Source organism: Hipposideros armiger, unplaced genomic scaffold, assembly GCF_001890085.2.
Source record: "Hipposideros armiger isolate ML-2016 unplaced genomic scaffold, ASM189008v1 scaffold_568, whole genome shotgun sequence".
NCBI lineage: Eukaryota > Metazoa > Chordata > Mammalia > Chiroptera > Hipposideridae > Hipposideros > Hipposideros armiger.
This window is the reverse complement of record NW_017731918.1, coordinates 1,040,103-1,054,363: the sequence shown is the minus strand read 5'-3', so window position 1 is coordinate 1,054,363 and position 14,261 is coordinate 1,040,103. Positions and strand designations below refer to the sequence as shown.

Genomic DNA, 14,261 nt, shown 5'->3' with positions numbered 1-14,261 from the left:
ACAACAGAAATCTAACTGAAAAACAAACAAAAATCATATCCAAGTTTTTATAAATTCCAAAGAGATGTTCTATTGTACTCAACTTGTGCTCATGTGCTACCTGAGATTGCCATGACTACTGAAAAATGATTTTACATAAGACTAATTGCAAAGCAGATCAATTCTTAGAGCAAATGTCCTTGAAAATGTCTCTTTAGTTTCCATTTAATTTGAACAGATGCGTTTGCAGTCCTTATTCATGCAAAACTCCCATTGACATCACTTAGTTCCAAACTAAATCAGGAAATGTAAATGATAAATGCAGGACCATTGAACAGACACAAGGATATTGTGCACATGTTGTGGCTCCACAACCTAAAAAATAACAGGGAGAAGAGGGCTCTGTGGAGGAACAAAACAATGATAAAAACCTTAAAAGACAAGACCTTACATGAAAGTATAAATGAAAAAAGTAGAACTTGAGGTCTTGTCATGGATCGCTTGAGACAGGATTTATAGAAAATACTAGTAATAGATTCCATCTTGCCTGGAACATACCTCTAGTAAACTGTATTGATTCAATGTGTAATTGATGAATGCTTAGTTTAAGCCAAGTTCAGTTCTAGGAAGGCTTGTAAATAAAATAATGAACAAGACCACCAGGATCCATTCTACTTTCCTGGAGCTTACATTTTGTAGTGGGGAAAGGAAGGAAGACAAGGGGTCAGGAAATGAACAAAAACTAGGGACATACAGAGGGTGCCAAAAAATGTATACACACTTTAAGAAAGAAAAGCTATATTAAAACTGTAATAATATATATCAATAACAAAAAATGAATACAAGGTCTGACAATTAAGTTCGTGAGCTTGTTGCAATGATGTTGCTCACCTTTTTTTGATATTAGAGGGATTATTCATTATGAATTTGTACCAACTGGACAAACAGTTAACCAAGTTCACTATTTGGAAGTGCTGAAAAGGCTGCGTGAAAAAGTTAGACGACCTGAACTTTTCGCCAACAATTCATGGCTCTTGCATCACGACAATGTACCTGCTTACACGGCACTGTCTGTGAGGGAGTTTTTAGCCAGTAAACAAATAACTGTATTGGAACACCCCCCATACTCACCTGATCTGGCTTCCAATGACTTCTTTCTTTACCTGAAGATAAAGGAAATAGCGAAAGGAAGACATTTTGATGACATTCAGGACGTCAAGAGTAATTTCTGATGGCCATTCCAGAAAAAGAGTTCCAAAATTGCTTTGAAGGGTGGACTAGGCTCTGGTGTCAGTATTAGCTTCCCAAGGGGAGTACTTCGAAGGTGGCCATAATGATATTCAGGAATAAGGTGTGTAGCACTTTTTCTAGGATGAGTTCTTAAACGTAATTGTCTGGTTCTGTACAAGTCACGTTTGACATCTGCAGTTACAAAAGGTGCTCAAAGTGGTGACCATCAGTGTCCAGGCACTTCTGATTACAGCAAACTACAGCTTGAGCAATATTGACCAATGTGCCCACTTGTATACATTTTTTTGGCACCCCGGTATATGTAAACAAGCAGGAAAATTTTAAACAAGCTAAATCTTATGATGAAAATAAAACATTGATATGTTAGAGAGAGGAAACATGAGGAGGTGGCCATGGAAGGCCCCTCTAAAGTGGTGTTTTGCTGTTATTATATTTCTACTTGTAATTTATGCTTTTTTCATTTGGTGATGGGGTCATTTCTATATTTCCTGTGTATTCCTAATATAACACAATTCCTGGTACACTGTGGTGATGGATAATGAACAGAAAATTTAATATGAGGAAAGAAGTTTAAACTTCAGCATAAGGGATTTAGTTTAGTAATTACTAAACATATCCCAATCCTGAAGTGTTAAATCCCTAAATAGTATCATAACTTGACACTCCGGATTTCCTTTGTGTCTTAATCTGCTCAGGCTGCCATGAAAAAAATACCACAGACTACTAGGTGGCTTACACAACTGAAATGCATTGCTTCTGAAGATTAGAAATTCAAAATCAGGGTGCCTGCATGGTTATGTCCTGGCGAGAACTCACTTCCTGGCTTGTTTTTTCACTGTGTGTTCACATGGCATGCAAGAGTGGGGAGGGAGGAGGAGAGAGAGAGAGAGAGAGAGAGAGAGAGAGAGAGAGAGAGAGAGAGAGAGAATGGGGGGAAGATCTGTCTTTCTTCCTCTTCTTATATGGCCACTAGGCCCAACATGTGGACACTACTCTAATAACCTAATCGAACCCTAATGACCTCTCAAAGGCATCATTTCTCAACATTGGTGGTTAGGGCTTCAACATATGAATTTTGGGGGGACAGAAACATTCAGTCCATAATACTGTTTTTAGCAGCTTTAAAAATAGGATGTGTTTACTAATTCCTTCAGCTGTCATCACTGAGCTAGGTAATAGGAATACAACCATGAATAAGATAAAGTCCCTGTTGTCCTACAGCCTTATGTCTAATCGTGGAAGATATTGTGCATAAGAATGGCAAATCTGTTCAATCTGTGATGAATTGGATATTTGGAGAAAAAAATAAAAAGTTCTCATATTCAGCCTCTGGCATGGCCCCTGAGGATCACCGCCTCCTGGTATTCACACCATTGTTCCAGTCTTCCTCACATCATATTGGTTTGTGGGACCAATGGTATACGGCAGAATTGATAGTTCAGCAACTCTAAGAGTAAGTTGTAAAAGACTGTGGCCTCCATCTTCAGCTCTCTCTCAGAGTATTTGCACTGGGAAGCCATGTCATCAGCAGCCCTACAGAGAAACCCATATGGTAAAATTGTGAGCACTATGGCCAGTAGTCACAAGGAGCTGGGATGGGAGTGGGCCAATGACCACATGTGTGGGCTTAGAGGCAGATTCCCCAGCTCCGGGCGACTGTAGCTCTAGCCCATAAATTGACTACAACTTCAAGAGAGACCCCGAGCTAGAAACACCCAGCTAAGTTGTTCCTAGATTTCTTGATTCATAGAAACTCTAACAATGCATGTGGATGGATTTACGTCGCTAAATTTGGGGGTAGTTTGTTACTCAGTAATGGATAGCTAATACAGGCCTTCACTGCAGATAGTTTGAGAAATGATGCTCTAGAGCATTCTTGATCAATGGTCAGATATTGAAGGCTTAATTAAGAATTGGCAAGCCCTTAGTAAGTATGGCGCTATGTGGTAGAAAATAAGAGTAGTTAAGGCATTGATACCAAAGTAGATGAACTATTGATGCCTCCTCCTGCTGTAAGACTGAATTATCCAGAATCCAAGCACTGATATCTCCCACTGCATCATGAATGAGTCAAATAATAAGAGCTATCTATAATAAATGTCATGGCCTTTCCCTCTATTTTAATTGATAATGCTTATTATTTTAAGAATTCTGAATAGATTTCAATGGGAGTGGGTGTGAGAATATGTGTGTATATATAGGAAAGACTACCTTTGTTTTAACTCTAATTAGATTTAACTCTAATAAGATTATTTTTAGATGTCAACCATCCACATACCTGAGCAATGGGGTTCTGCTTCCTGAATGCCTTCCTTTATTGACTCAAGTGATGTCAAGGGTGTCACATACAAAGCTTTCCTAACAAGGGTAAGATTTATTCATAAGCAATTTATTTTCTGGGAGGACTATGTTGCTCCCAAATATGTTTGACAAACCAATGATCATTGACATTATTTGACATAATAGAAGAAGGGAGTGATTTCAGTTTAGAACATAAAACTGAACCAAGAATGAAAACCTGAGTTTTATTTAGTTTGTGTCGCACAGATACAAAGATTTGTAGCTGTCTTTGATGTGCTCACATGAAATGCCTGTAGTCAAATGGTTATTTTTAAACTTGAGAAGAAATTCAGCACAAAAGGAACATTTTAAATATAAAAGGGAATTCAGCAAGATCACAAAGAAATGAAATCACTACTACAAAGTTCAAAGACACATTGTTCTTCAAATACCAAGAAGCTTGACTTAAGTATCAGTGGTGGCTCTCATTCAGGGAAGACTTTCTAGGTTTTAAGAAAGTGATGGATATGAGGCCATTCTTTTGCACCCTTTTCAGAAACTGCTGTGTTTTGCATTCCCCCCCCCCTTTTCAGAAGCTGTTCTGTTTTGGGCCATTACTCTGTTTTACTTTCTTGAGACTAAGTCCTCTGTCTTGCATTCTCATCAAACAACATTTTCTCTCTCCTTCAACAACTGCGAACTCAGTAAGGAGTTCGTAACTGCAAGATAAATTGTCTAGTTGTGTTAGGCATCAAGTCAGATGACCACCAGACACCTGAGGGAGGAGTCTTATGTATCAGTGCCCCCCCCCCGCCCAACTCTGCCTGAGAGGGAAAAGTATTATAAACCAGGAACTGACTCCCACCTAGATGAGAATCTGGAAAATTGTTTTAATCATAGACAGGAAGTCAAGCTGACTGTGCCCAGATGTCAAGGACAGTTCTAAAAATCATCCAGAAGGTGATAGGCACAGATTTATGGCATCAGGCCAATAAGGACTGACCCAGAGATGAGAGATCTATCTTCTTATGTTAGAGGAAAGCTCTCAGGGACAAGAAACATGACTTTCATGGAGTAATAACTCTGCTAGGCAGTGAAAATACATTAGCTCATTTCTTCCTCACAGCAATCTTAGAAAATAGGTTTTATATCCATCATACAGATGTGGAAACTGAGACTCAGATAGATGAAGTAATTTGGTCTGTGTTGGAGCCAGTATTCAAATCCATGGCTGTCTGATGCCAAATCCTCTTTCCACTACACTCTTTTTGTTGTTGTTGTTTTTCTTTCTGTGAGTGACTCGACACGACCATTGATTAAAAATAAGAAAATCAGGGAATTTCTTTCATAAGAAATCTCAAGGGCATCTAGTACAAACCCTTCATTTATTTATTTATTTTTTTAAAGTTCACATTGGCACTATGACTCTGCATTATATATTGGTTTGTCAGAAAAGTCATGATGCATTTTTGCAATGAAAAACAGAAAAAAAATGTCATGACTTTTCCGACAACCCAATACTTCAGATACTTTGCTGTTGGTAACATAAATATCACACCCTTAGAAGTCACAAAGAATGTTTTTCTGTGTCAAAAAAAGAAAAGAAAAGAAAAAGAAATGAATCTACATACATGAGAAATATATTTAGCTCAGTGCTGCTTTTAATTTTCTTTTTGACAGTAATTTTAAGAGCAAGCTTTTATCTTAAAACCATTTGTTCTCAGGTCATCAACACATCTCAGTTGTCTAGTGAATTTTTGTTTGTCTTCTGAACAGTCATTGCCTACAACGTTGCTTAGCTAATATTTGAAATTTGTTTATATTTGCCAAGCAAGGCAATTCAGAAGCATGTTATTCATTCATTGATGCATTTGTCCCACAACACGCATTAAACAGTTTCTATATGCCAGTAGCTAAAATACAATAGTCATCAAGGTCCTAAGGAGTTTATCCAATGAAGGACAGTAATGAACATTTACACAGAATTTAGAGCTATGGGGAAATGCCAGCTTTGAGAGCCCCACAGGAAGGAGTTCCCCTAATGCTACTTTGGAGTTCAGAACTGGGGAAAACAATTTCCAGGAAGACCCCCACCTCCACCCCCAGGGAAGGTACTTTGGGGAGCCACCCTGGAAATACTGTTCCTCCCAGTGCATAATACACATAAATGGTTAGCTTTATTGTTAGTGATTTAGATCATTCTAAATCAAGTTGTGTCCCAGGAGAATAACATTCTATTTCAAAAATGTACTTTTAGAATCCTTTTTTGCCTTTGTTACTAATCTGTCTTTTTCTTTTCAGGAAAGCACAGCAACCATACCTGTATCTCTCACTGTGGTTTAGACAACTACAAGAGTGGAGATTGGTGAACTCTGATGATGTTTTGCCATTTATTTTAAAGGTACCAACAGCATGCCTTCAATTCTAAAAGAAATGCAAGTGGTCTTCAAAGGAAGGTAAAGGATTTATGTTTTGTTCCTTGTCTTGTTTGTTGAAAATATCTGTGGTTCTTACAAAACTAACTTTAATTTAAACTACTAATTCATACCTTTCATGGATTGGAAAATATGACTGTGATAAATGCATGTTGTAACAAACCACCCCAAATACTAGAGGAAAAATTTAATTATCTTATACTTTCATACCTCCAATCAGACATACTTGAGATGTATGTAATTAATAGTAAAAAATGAACATCTACCCTTTTTGATGATAAAAATCAATATTTATAGGTAAATACTGTCTATGAGGGAGTTTTTAGCCAGTAAACAAATAACTGTATTGGAACATCCTCCCTACTCACCTGATCTGGCCCCCAATGACTTATTTCTTTACCCGAAGATAAAGGAAATATACTATATCTTATGTAACTCAGGGTTGACACATGCAAATGATAACAAGGGTCAGATGGGTAACATAAACAAGAAAAGCAGGGATTTGGGAAGAGTGTGGACCACGGCAAAATTCAGAGCCCATGCTTCCTTACAAGAGGTAGCAGTGCTCATGTTCAGCTAATGGTTGCCATGTGGGAATTTGAGCCTAGTGTTAGCATAGTCTTGATTTGACAAGCAATGCTGGAAATCTGAATTTGAAATCTTGACTATGAATTCCCCATGAGCATCAACATTATGTGAGTCACTCAAAACATGGCTGCCTAAGTAAACATTGCCGGCCTTCCTTTGGACTTCTGGTAGAACTCCAACAAAGGTTTTCTCAGAAAAGATTCAGAGACCAACTACAATAAAATCCCCTGTGACAGAATTTTCACGTGATATGCTCAGGCCTACTGAATCAGAAATTCAATGGATCCACCCAGGAATCTGAGTTTTTAACAAGAAGTTTCTAATGTAATCTCAAGTTTGAGAACCAAGGATATAGCATACTTTTCACAAGCTACATCATAATTAAATTTGAAAGAATAAAATTATCATAACTATCATACTTTGTTCAAAACCATTCTTATTAGTGGGTATTATAGTCACTTCTAAATTTTTTCCTCCATAAAGAGTGCTGCAGTAAATGTCCTTATGCACATTGCTTTTATATTTATGGGATGAGTTTCCCAAATCAGGATTATTGGTTCTAATTTTATATTGGACATTTTAGTGTCTAGTGATATTATAACTTACCTTAAAAAGGTTGCAGAAAGTTACATTGTAACCAAATATGTTAGTGCCCTTATCCCAACACAGATGTCCCTGGTTATTAGAATTTTCTTTTTTCAACTTGATGTTCTGTATTTTTATAATGTATAATATCCTGACTTCTAGTGCAGTTGAGAATTCTTTTTTTATTTTTATTTTAATCACAGATTTGCATTTCCTCTGCTTGGGAAGTCTGTGGATATTTCCTAGCTGACAAGGTCATGGTTGAGAGTGGGAGCCAATAACTACCTACACAGTGTCAGTTTCCTGGTTTATCTTCTTCTAGGCTCCACCCTCCTCTCAGATTCCTGCTTCTCTCCCTACAAGGGGCCTGCTAAAAGCACTAGTTATTTTTCACTAGTTTTCATTATGGCTGGCCTCTAAGTTTTCCTTTGGAATTATATTCACCTGTCCATTTCCTTTGCCCATTTGGCTACTTAATAGTCTACCTTTTCCTTATCTATTTGACGTAGGTCTGTGGAAACTTGGCCATTAACAATTTGCTTGATACATATTTAAAAAACAAAACAAAAACAAGCTATATACATTACGATTTTACTTAATAATGAACTCAATTAGAACAAGTTGTGTTTAACTTTAATTATATTAACCATTTAAAACAAACAGTGCCATTTTAGTTTTTTTCATATTTTTACTTTTAGAAATTTGTTTTATTTAACATCATGTGCATTTTCAGTGTGATGCTATAAGTTAACTGCAGAAAAGCCACTAATGAATATTATTTTACTTTATTAATAATTGTGAAGGAACTATAAAGATTTAAATAGCTTTACATGCAACTTAAATACTTCTCAAACTCAGAAATGGATTTTTTTTGTTTGAGGGGCATGGTTTTCTCTCAAGAGCTCTTATTTCAAAATCCAAATGGGATTTCAAAATACAAGTAAATAAATGTCAAAGCTTCTTGGCCTCTGCTCTGCCATTCTATGCCTGAAATCCTGCCAAAATGAAATTTTCCATTCAAAGACTGGCATTTACTAAGTTGATTTTTTTAAAGACTCACTTTCAAAAGTAGTGGAAACTTTGTGCAACTTTTGACGTCCCTCTCTGTGGATAGAATAGACTCTTCTGTAGACATTTTCCACAATGGTAACCTTTTCTGAGAAACGAATCTTAACCACTAGGTGTATTGGTTTTTCTCAGTGCCAAGCATAGAGGATAAATAGCAGCCAAACTAAAAGCTAAGGTCTCACTAAGTATTACCGCACAAAAAGGACAGAAAGAGAAAGGACAGAAGAGAAAGTGGAAGAGAGAAAGGAGCTTGGTCCAACAGTTTACTTTCTAGAGGAGCATATTTGTCTCAAAATTGTATGCTGTTTCAACAAAACTGAGCTGTAACAAGACGGGTTGGCTGCTTTTTCACACATCATTTTTAATTATTGTGAAGATCAGATAGTGAAAGGCTGGATTCGTTTAAAGAATCCGAAGGAGAAATATGGAGTAAATTCGGAGGGTTAGGGCCCCCCGGTTCTGTTTGCCAGTCCGGCATTAGTAGGGAGGAAGAGGGCTGCTTTGGGGGGAGGGGGGGAGGGGACTGTGAATGAGTGTGGATTTGGGAAAGGGAAACTAAAACTGACGGCCAGAGAAAACCTGCAACACTCCTAAAAGGAGCTTTGTAAAAGTTAACAAGAACCTGTGAGATAAATCAAAGGTAGAAATGAAAATTACAGAACGTTAAGTGAGAGAAAAATCCATCTACAGTGGAACTGTTCGCATTTCTAAATGCAATGACTTGAAGCAAAGTTACTAGTCTGTCTGTCCTTAAGGCTTTCTCGCCCCTCTCAATTGTTTTACATCCCTCTTATCGCAGCTTTTCTTGTATGCGGTGCACCCTGGAATTATCCCCCTATGAGAAGTTTTTTTTTTTTTTTCCTTTTTTTGCTCCTCTTGTTGTTCCCAGCACGAAGGGTCCTTTTTCTCATCTTCTAGTACTTGTTCAGGGACGGTACACAGACGAGGTTGCATTGCAGAAAAGTTTTGTGGTTTGGGAAACTTAGGCCTTTGTTGTGTCACTTCCCCTGTCCCTCCACGCCCCCAGCCACGTGACCAGGACAGGCCGGAATTTTGTGAATGGAACTGAAAGGTGGCTGCCGGGGCGGGAGAGGCTCCTCCCCTTTCCCTAAAGCGGCCAATCTCCTAGCGGAGCGCTGCGGGGTCAGCAATAAACAACAATAGGCTGGGGACATACGGTACATTATTGGCTGCGGCGAGAACCGCGCGGGGGGCCTAAGCCGAAGCTCCGCCTCCTCCCCGTTACCCTGGATACTAGTCAGGCTCTGGCCGCTGAGAAGGTCTTTGGAAACTGTTGCTCAGATTACAGAGGCTGGGGTTATCCCGGGAGTGCTAGGCGGAGGGACACCCTTGCTATTGGCTCACCGTTTGATTGCACCCTTAGAAAGTACCCAAGAGCCTCAGTACCCCAGCCTCCAGGCGCTGGCTGCGCCCGGAACCCCACCCTGGCTCGGGTTAAAGTGCAGTTCCCGCTCGAAATGCTCGTGGGTGCGCGCCTTAGCACCCGCTACTCTGATTTACTAGTTTCAGGGAATGCATGGTCTGTGTCCTTGCTGTTCACAGTTATTGGTGTTTCTCCAGTAATACGTTTTCTTTAAAAATCTATTTTAAAAATCGTTCCCCTTCTGGCTCCTGTGGAGTCTGGTGCGCTCACACTCCATTTTAATGCGTCTCCACAGCGTTCCATTTAAGGAAGGAAACTTTCAAATAGAAATTGAGAACTGCAGCATGTTTCCCAACGGGCGGAACAGCTGCCGGAAACGTCCTTTGGTCTCTAGCTCTGGTCGCCACCAGGATCACAAGTGAATTTCAACACCACTGAGTCCCTGGTTCCATCCCCGCGGCCTCCTATCCCGTTGGGCCGTGGTTTCCTTAAGTGAGTTTTTACAGCGCCAAGCCCCACAAGAGGGTCAGGACAAATGGTTTCAGAGTCGCAACCCTCACTTTTTAACGTCCTAGTCGTCCTTGAAACCCGAACTCCCTCACTGCTCGCCCCCAACTCCGGGTTGTGGCTGTTTAAAAGCTGAAGAGGAAGTGAAAGCGTCAAGTACAGTAAGTGACACCCTCCGTCTCCGTGTATACATAACAAAAGCTCAGGAAATGTGCAGGTCCCTAGGATATCCGAGCCACCCCATCCCCTCCCTGAGAACTGGCTGCACCTTGTCCCCGTGCACACGGGGAGGAATTTGGTTTTTATACGTTTCCTCACCTAGATTGCTCCGTCGTCCTCCCACGTCTCCCTCCCAGCGCAACCCCGCCTAACAAGCAGCAATTCCCCGGCTTTTCCCAGGTGCTTGCCCTGTAGCTTCTTTAGTTCACTGCTCCCTGAACGATGGGATCTTGTTTTACTTGAGGAAGGCCGTTAAAAAAACAAAAAGTGTTTTTGATAAACCATAATGATGGTGGTGGTGGTGAAGAACTTGGGCCAAAAAACTTAAGTGGAAACGAGGCAACAGACCTAGGTGGGCTCATCAGGTTAAAAGTGTGTGTGTGTGTGTGTGTGTGTGTGTGTGTGTGTGTGTGTGTGTGTGTTTTGGGGGTAGGATGGTGATCTTGAGAGCGGGGAGAGGTGGGGGAGTAAGGAGGCACCGGCTTAGTGGATCAAGCTTCCGAGTATATACCCGAACTGAACAAAAGTGTTTTAGGAAATCTGCTCAATAGTGGACCAAGCACACCAGCAAGGAGAACCGAGGACTCGGTACATATGGATCCAGTGTCCCCGGGCGCCTTAACAATAAGCGGCGGGTTAGGAAGACAGGCGATTTCCCTCTGTGGCGTTTTCAGGCAGTGGACCCAGCACCAGCCCACCGAGCACCGGCTTGGGCAGAGGGGCGCGCGAGATCCTGGAGAAGGGGCAGCGAGCCGCCTGATTGACAGCCCGAAATCTGATCTTGTGAAAGAGACGCGGAGCCAATGGGAGGCAGCGATCCATCAGTTTGGATTGGAGGCCCCTGGAGGAGAAGTAGAGGAAAAACCACCGAATTGAGCTCTGTCAGAGGCGCTTTCGGCTTCCAAGGGGAAGTGCTGGGCAATAATTAATGTTTTTATTAAATTTGGAGGGAATTTTTTGCAGCAGTTCGCCTAGCGTGGCCTTCAGGTGGGTCTTTCCAACAACTTTTTATGTCTCTCCAGATAATTGCATGGTTGTGGGTTGCAAAAACTATCCTTATGAAAGAGGTGTCTCCGTCTCTTTAGTTCCGTTAGGTGCAAAGCAAGTCTCGTTGATCGCCATTGCTAGTTTTGCACACGTTTGCGAATCAGAGCTGCCCGGGGTACACCGACCGCGCAGGGAAACATCGAGAGTGTAAATAAATACATCATCTCTTGTTCGGATTTTTGCTACCTCCGAAAATATGTAAATTGTGAACTCTTGGCTCTCTTTGGATCCAGGTGAAGGAGGCGGTGTAGGGAGGGTAATTTTTGTGAATGAGACTGTTGGAGGGTAATTAGCTATGCAAATTCAAGAGCTTCATTCATGATTTTTTTTTTAAGCCTAAAAGCCATCTTGTTCCCCTCTAGGTTGACAGAAGTCCAGATCCCGAGGAAATCTCCTGCTAAATGCTCAAAATATAAAACACTGAGCTGAGATTTGCGAAGAGCAGCAGAATGGATGGATTTTATGACCAGCAAGTGCCTTACATGGTCACCAATGTGAGTGATCACTTCGAAAGTTGCTGTTTATAAACTTGACTCCGAGGGTGGGGGGTGAGCGCGGGGGGGGTGGATTGAATGAGAAGGGAGGGGGTAAGGGGGTTGGGATTGCAGATACTTTATCTGCTTTGTTGCCACTGTAGGGCGACTCTGCTTCTAGAAGCCCAATCTTCAAAATGAGCTTACCTTTTAGTGATTTGGATAAGGCATAGTTTTGTTTTTAAGACCCTCCCTCCCCCTTTTTTTTTCTGATTAAAGTGCCCAAGATGAGTGGAAGAGGAGATGGGGGGCAGCAGCAGCTGCTGCACTCAAAGTTTTTGGCTGGGTTTGTCTGCCACATTGAAAAGAATGAAGTTGAGACAAATACTGACACTTTCTGTTTACATGGGGTGTTTTTGTTTCTTTTTTCCCCCCCTCATTTTCTCTCTTGTTTTTTTTTTTCATTTCACCACTTTTTTTTTTTAGGGGGTTATCAGAGAATAAAATTCATTGTATTTTAATCTAGCTTTAACCCAGCTTAAAAACGACTTTAAGTGTAATTGTTTACTGTTGTTTTGATGCTGAGATACCATGAATATATGACTAATAACTAGTGTGTTAGGATCGGCTTTGGGAAGCAACTCTCCCCGGCTGTTGAATTCTCAGCATAAGCTTTCACTGTCGAATTAATGCAGAAAATGAATATTAAAATTGATACCATGGACTTTACTTTTTCTATTTAGAGAGAGGTTTCAGTAGATGTATGTATGCATGTGTTGTTTTGTGTGTGACATTTGAGGTTTACATTCTTTTAAAGGATTTTATCTTTCCCTTTGTAGAATCAGCGTGGGAGAAATTGTAACGAGAAACCAACAAATGTCAGGAAAAGAAAATTCATTAACAGAGATCTGGCTCATGATTCAGAAGGTGAGGTTTGATTTTTGGGCTGAATCCCCCCCTCTTTACCTGTATTTCCCACCCTCATAAAGAAGAGAAGCACTTCAATCTTTGCTTAAAAATAATAAACATTCAAATTACTGTATTTAACTTTATTTTTGTATTTGAAGCAAGTAACATAACGTGACAGTTTGCGTTGGAGAATATGTAATGGCCCTGTCACAAACTAATGAAAGAAGGAAATAAAAAGTTAAGTGACATCCTTCTTTTAATCATTCTTTTATGTTTAAATACCCTTGCCCATATGGCATATAATTAAACTCACACACTAAGGTAACAATTTCAAAATACCCAACACAGTGGGACAAATCAAGTAGCTATGTACACTGCTTAATTTCTCCTTTCTACTTTATTAAAAGTTAAACAATATAAATTATTGTTTGATGTCCCACCCCCCTTACACTAAAACCTTATACTATTATCAAACTTTTCATGGATGATTTTGATGACTCCAGGGCGAGTTCATAATATCTTGTTTATAGGTATTAAAGTATTCACTGAATTGTAATTAAGGCCTACTTAATAATTATAATACCTATTTGGGAAATTAGGTTACAGATTTTTTTTTTTTATGAACTGTTGGTAGGAAGTCAATATATTATAAATTATTCCAGCCATATGGGAGCATTAATAATAAACTTAATATAACTAAATTTAATTATCAAAGTTCAGTCTGCCATTTAGATTAGGTATATTGAATTCTGAAACTTCCTGAAATCTTCATAATTATTGGACACCTCTCTCCCTCCCCACTATGACAGAATACAAAGTTTTGCACTTGAAAATAAACAGGTGCCAGGGAATTATCTTTCTTTGACTTTTGTAAACTTATTAATGTAGAAAATTTCCTCTAAAAACTAGCATGTAATGGTTGTCCCTTTTATCTTTGAGGTACTGAACCTGAAAATGTACAGTACTTTGAGAATTATACCATGTACTATTACATCTTTTATATAAAATTCAGAAGATATAAGTAAAATATTTTTCAGTTTTTAATTTTTTCCCTATTACTGTTTTACAAGAGTTGAATATATTTTAAAAAGGTTTCCATGGATGGGCACATCTTCGCCTTAGCCTTTTTTTTTGAATCCTAGTATGTGTGTGTTGTTTAGTGTCCTTGAACTTAAGCTATTTGAAAAATGGGGAAAATATATTGACTTTATTATTTAGTTGACTACAGTAATTTCTTAAAGAAGTATTGTTTAATAGCCATCAAAAGGATTATTGAGATATTTAAGTTATGAATTCCATTTTATTTTTATGTTGACCTTCCCCAAATTAAATTGATATAGATAATGTATAGATATAGATGTAGATATAAATATAGATATATAGCCAGTTTTATGACAAACATTTCTGTTTGATGAAGCCTAAAGGTTTGCACATCTTTTGTCTTTCACTTGTTTTTTAGAACTCTTTCAAGATCTAAGTCAATTACAGGAAACATGGCTTGCAGAAGGTAAGGCAAAAAAAAAAAATCCTTTAAAA

The 14,261-nt window shown here is 39.2% G+C and overlaps 1 protein-coding gene across 4 annotated transcripts in view; it reads left to right on the top strand.

Annotated features, from left to right (window-relative positions):
• The first annotated feature begins 10,004 nt into the window (after positions 1-10,004).
• The window catches only part of ETV1 (ETS variant transcription factor 1), a 99,720-nt gene continuing 95,463 nt past the window's right edge, over positions 10,005-14,261 (top strand). The window contains exons 1-5 of one of the 4 annotated variants that reach the window (XM_019623864.1): positions 10,825-11,283; positions 11,382-11,576; positions 11,706-11,837; positions 12,656-12,743; positions 14,185-14,232. In XM_019623864.1, coding sequence (XP_019479409.1) covers positions 11,793-11,837; positions 12,656-12,743; positions 14,185-14,232 — 181 coding nt within the window. In that variant the 5' untranslated portion in view covers positions 10,825-11,283; positions 11,382-11,576; positions 11,706-11,792. Of the gene's footprint in view, positions 10,239-10,824; positions 11,284-11,381; positions 11,577-11,705; positions 11,838-11,978; positions 12,191-12,655; positions 12,744-14,184; positions 14,233-14,261 lie in introns of those variants that run through there. The other 3 variants (XM_019623865.1, XM_019623862.1, XM_019623861.1) reach the window with 3 other exon arrangements.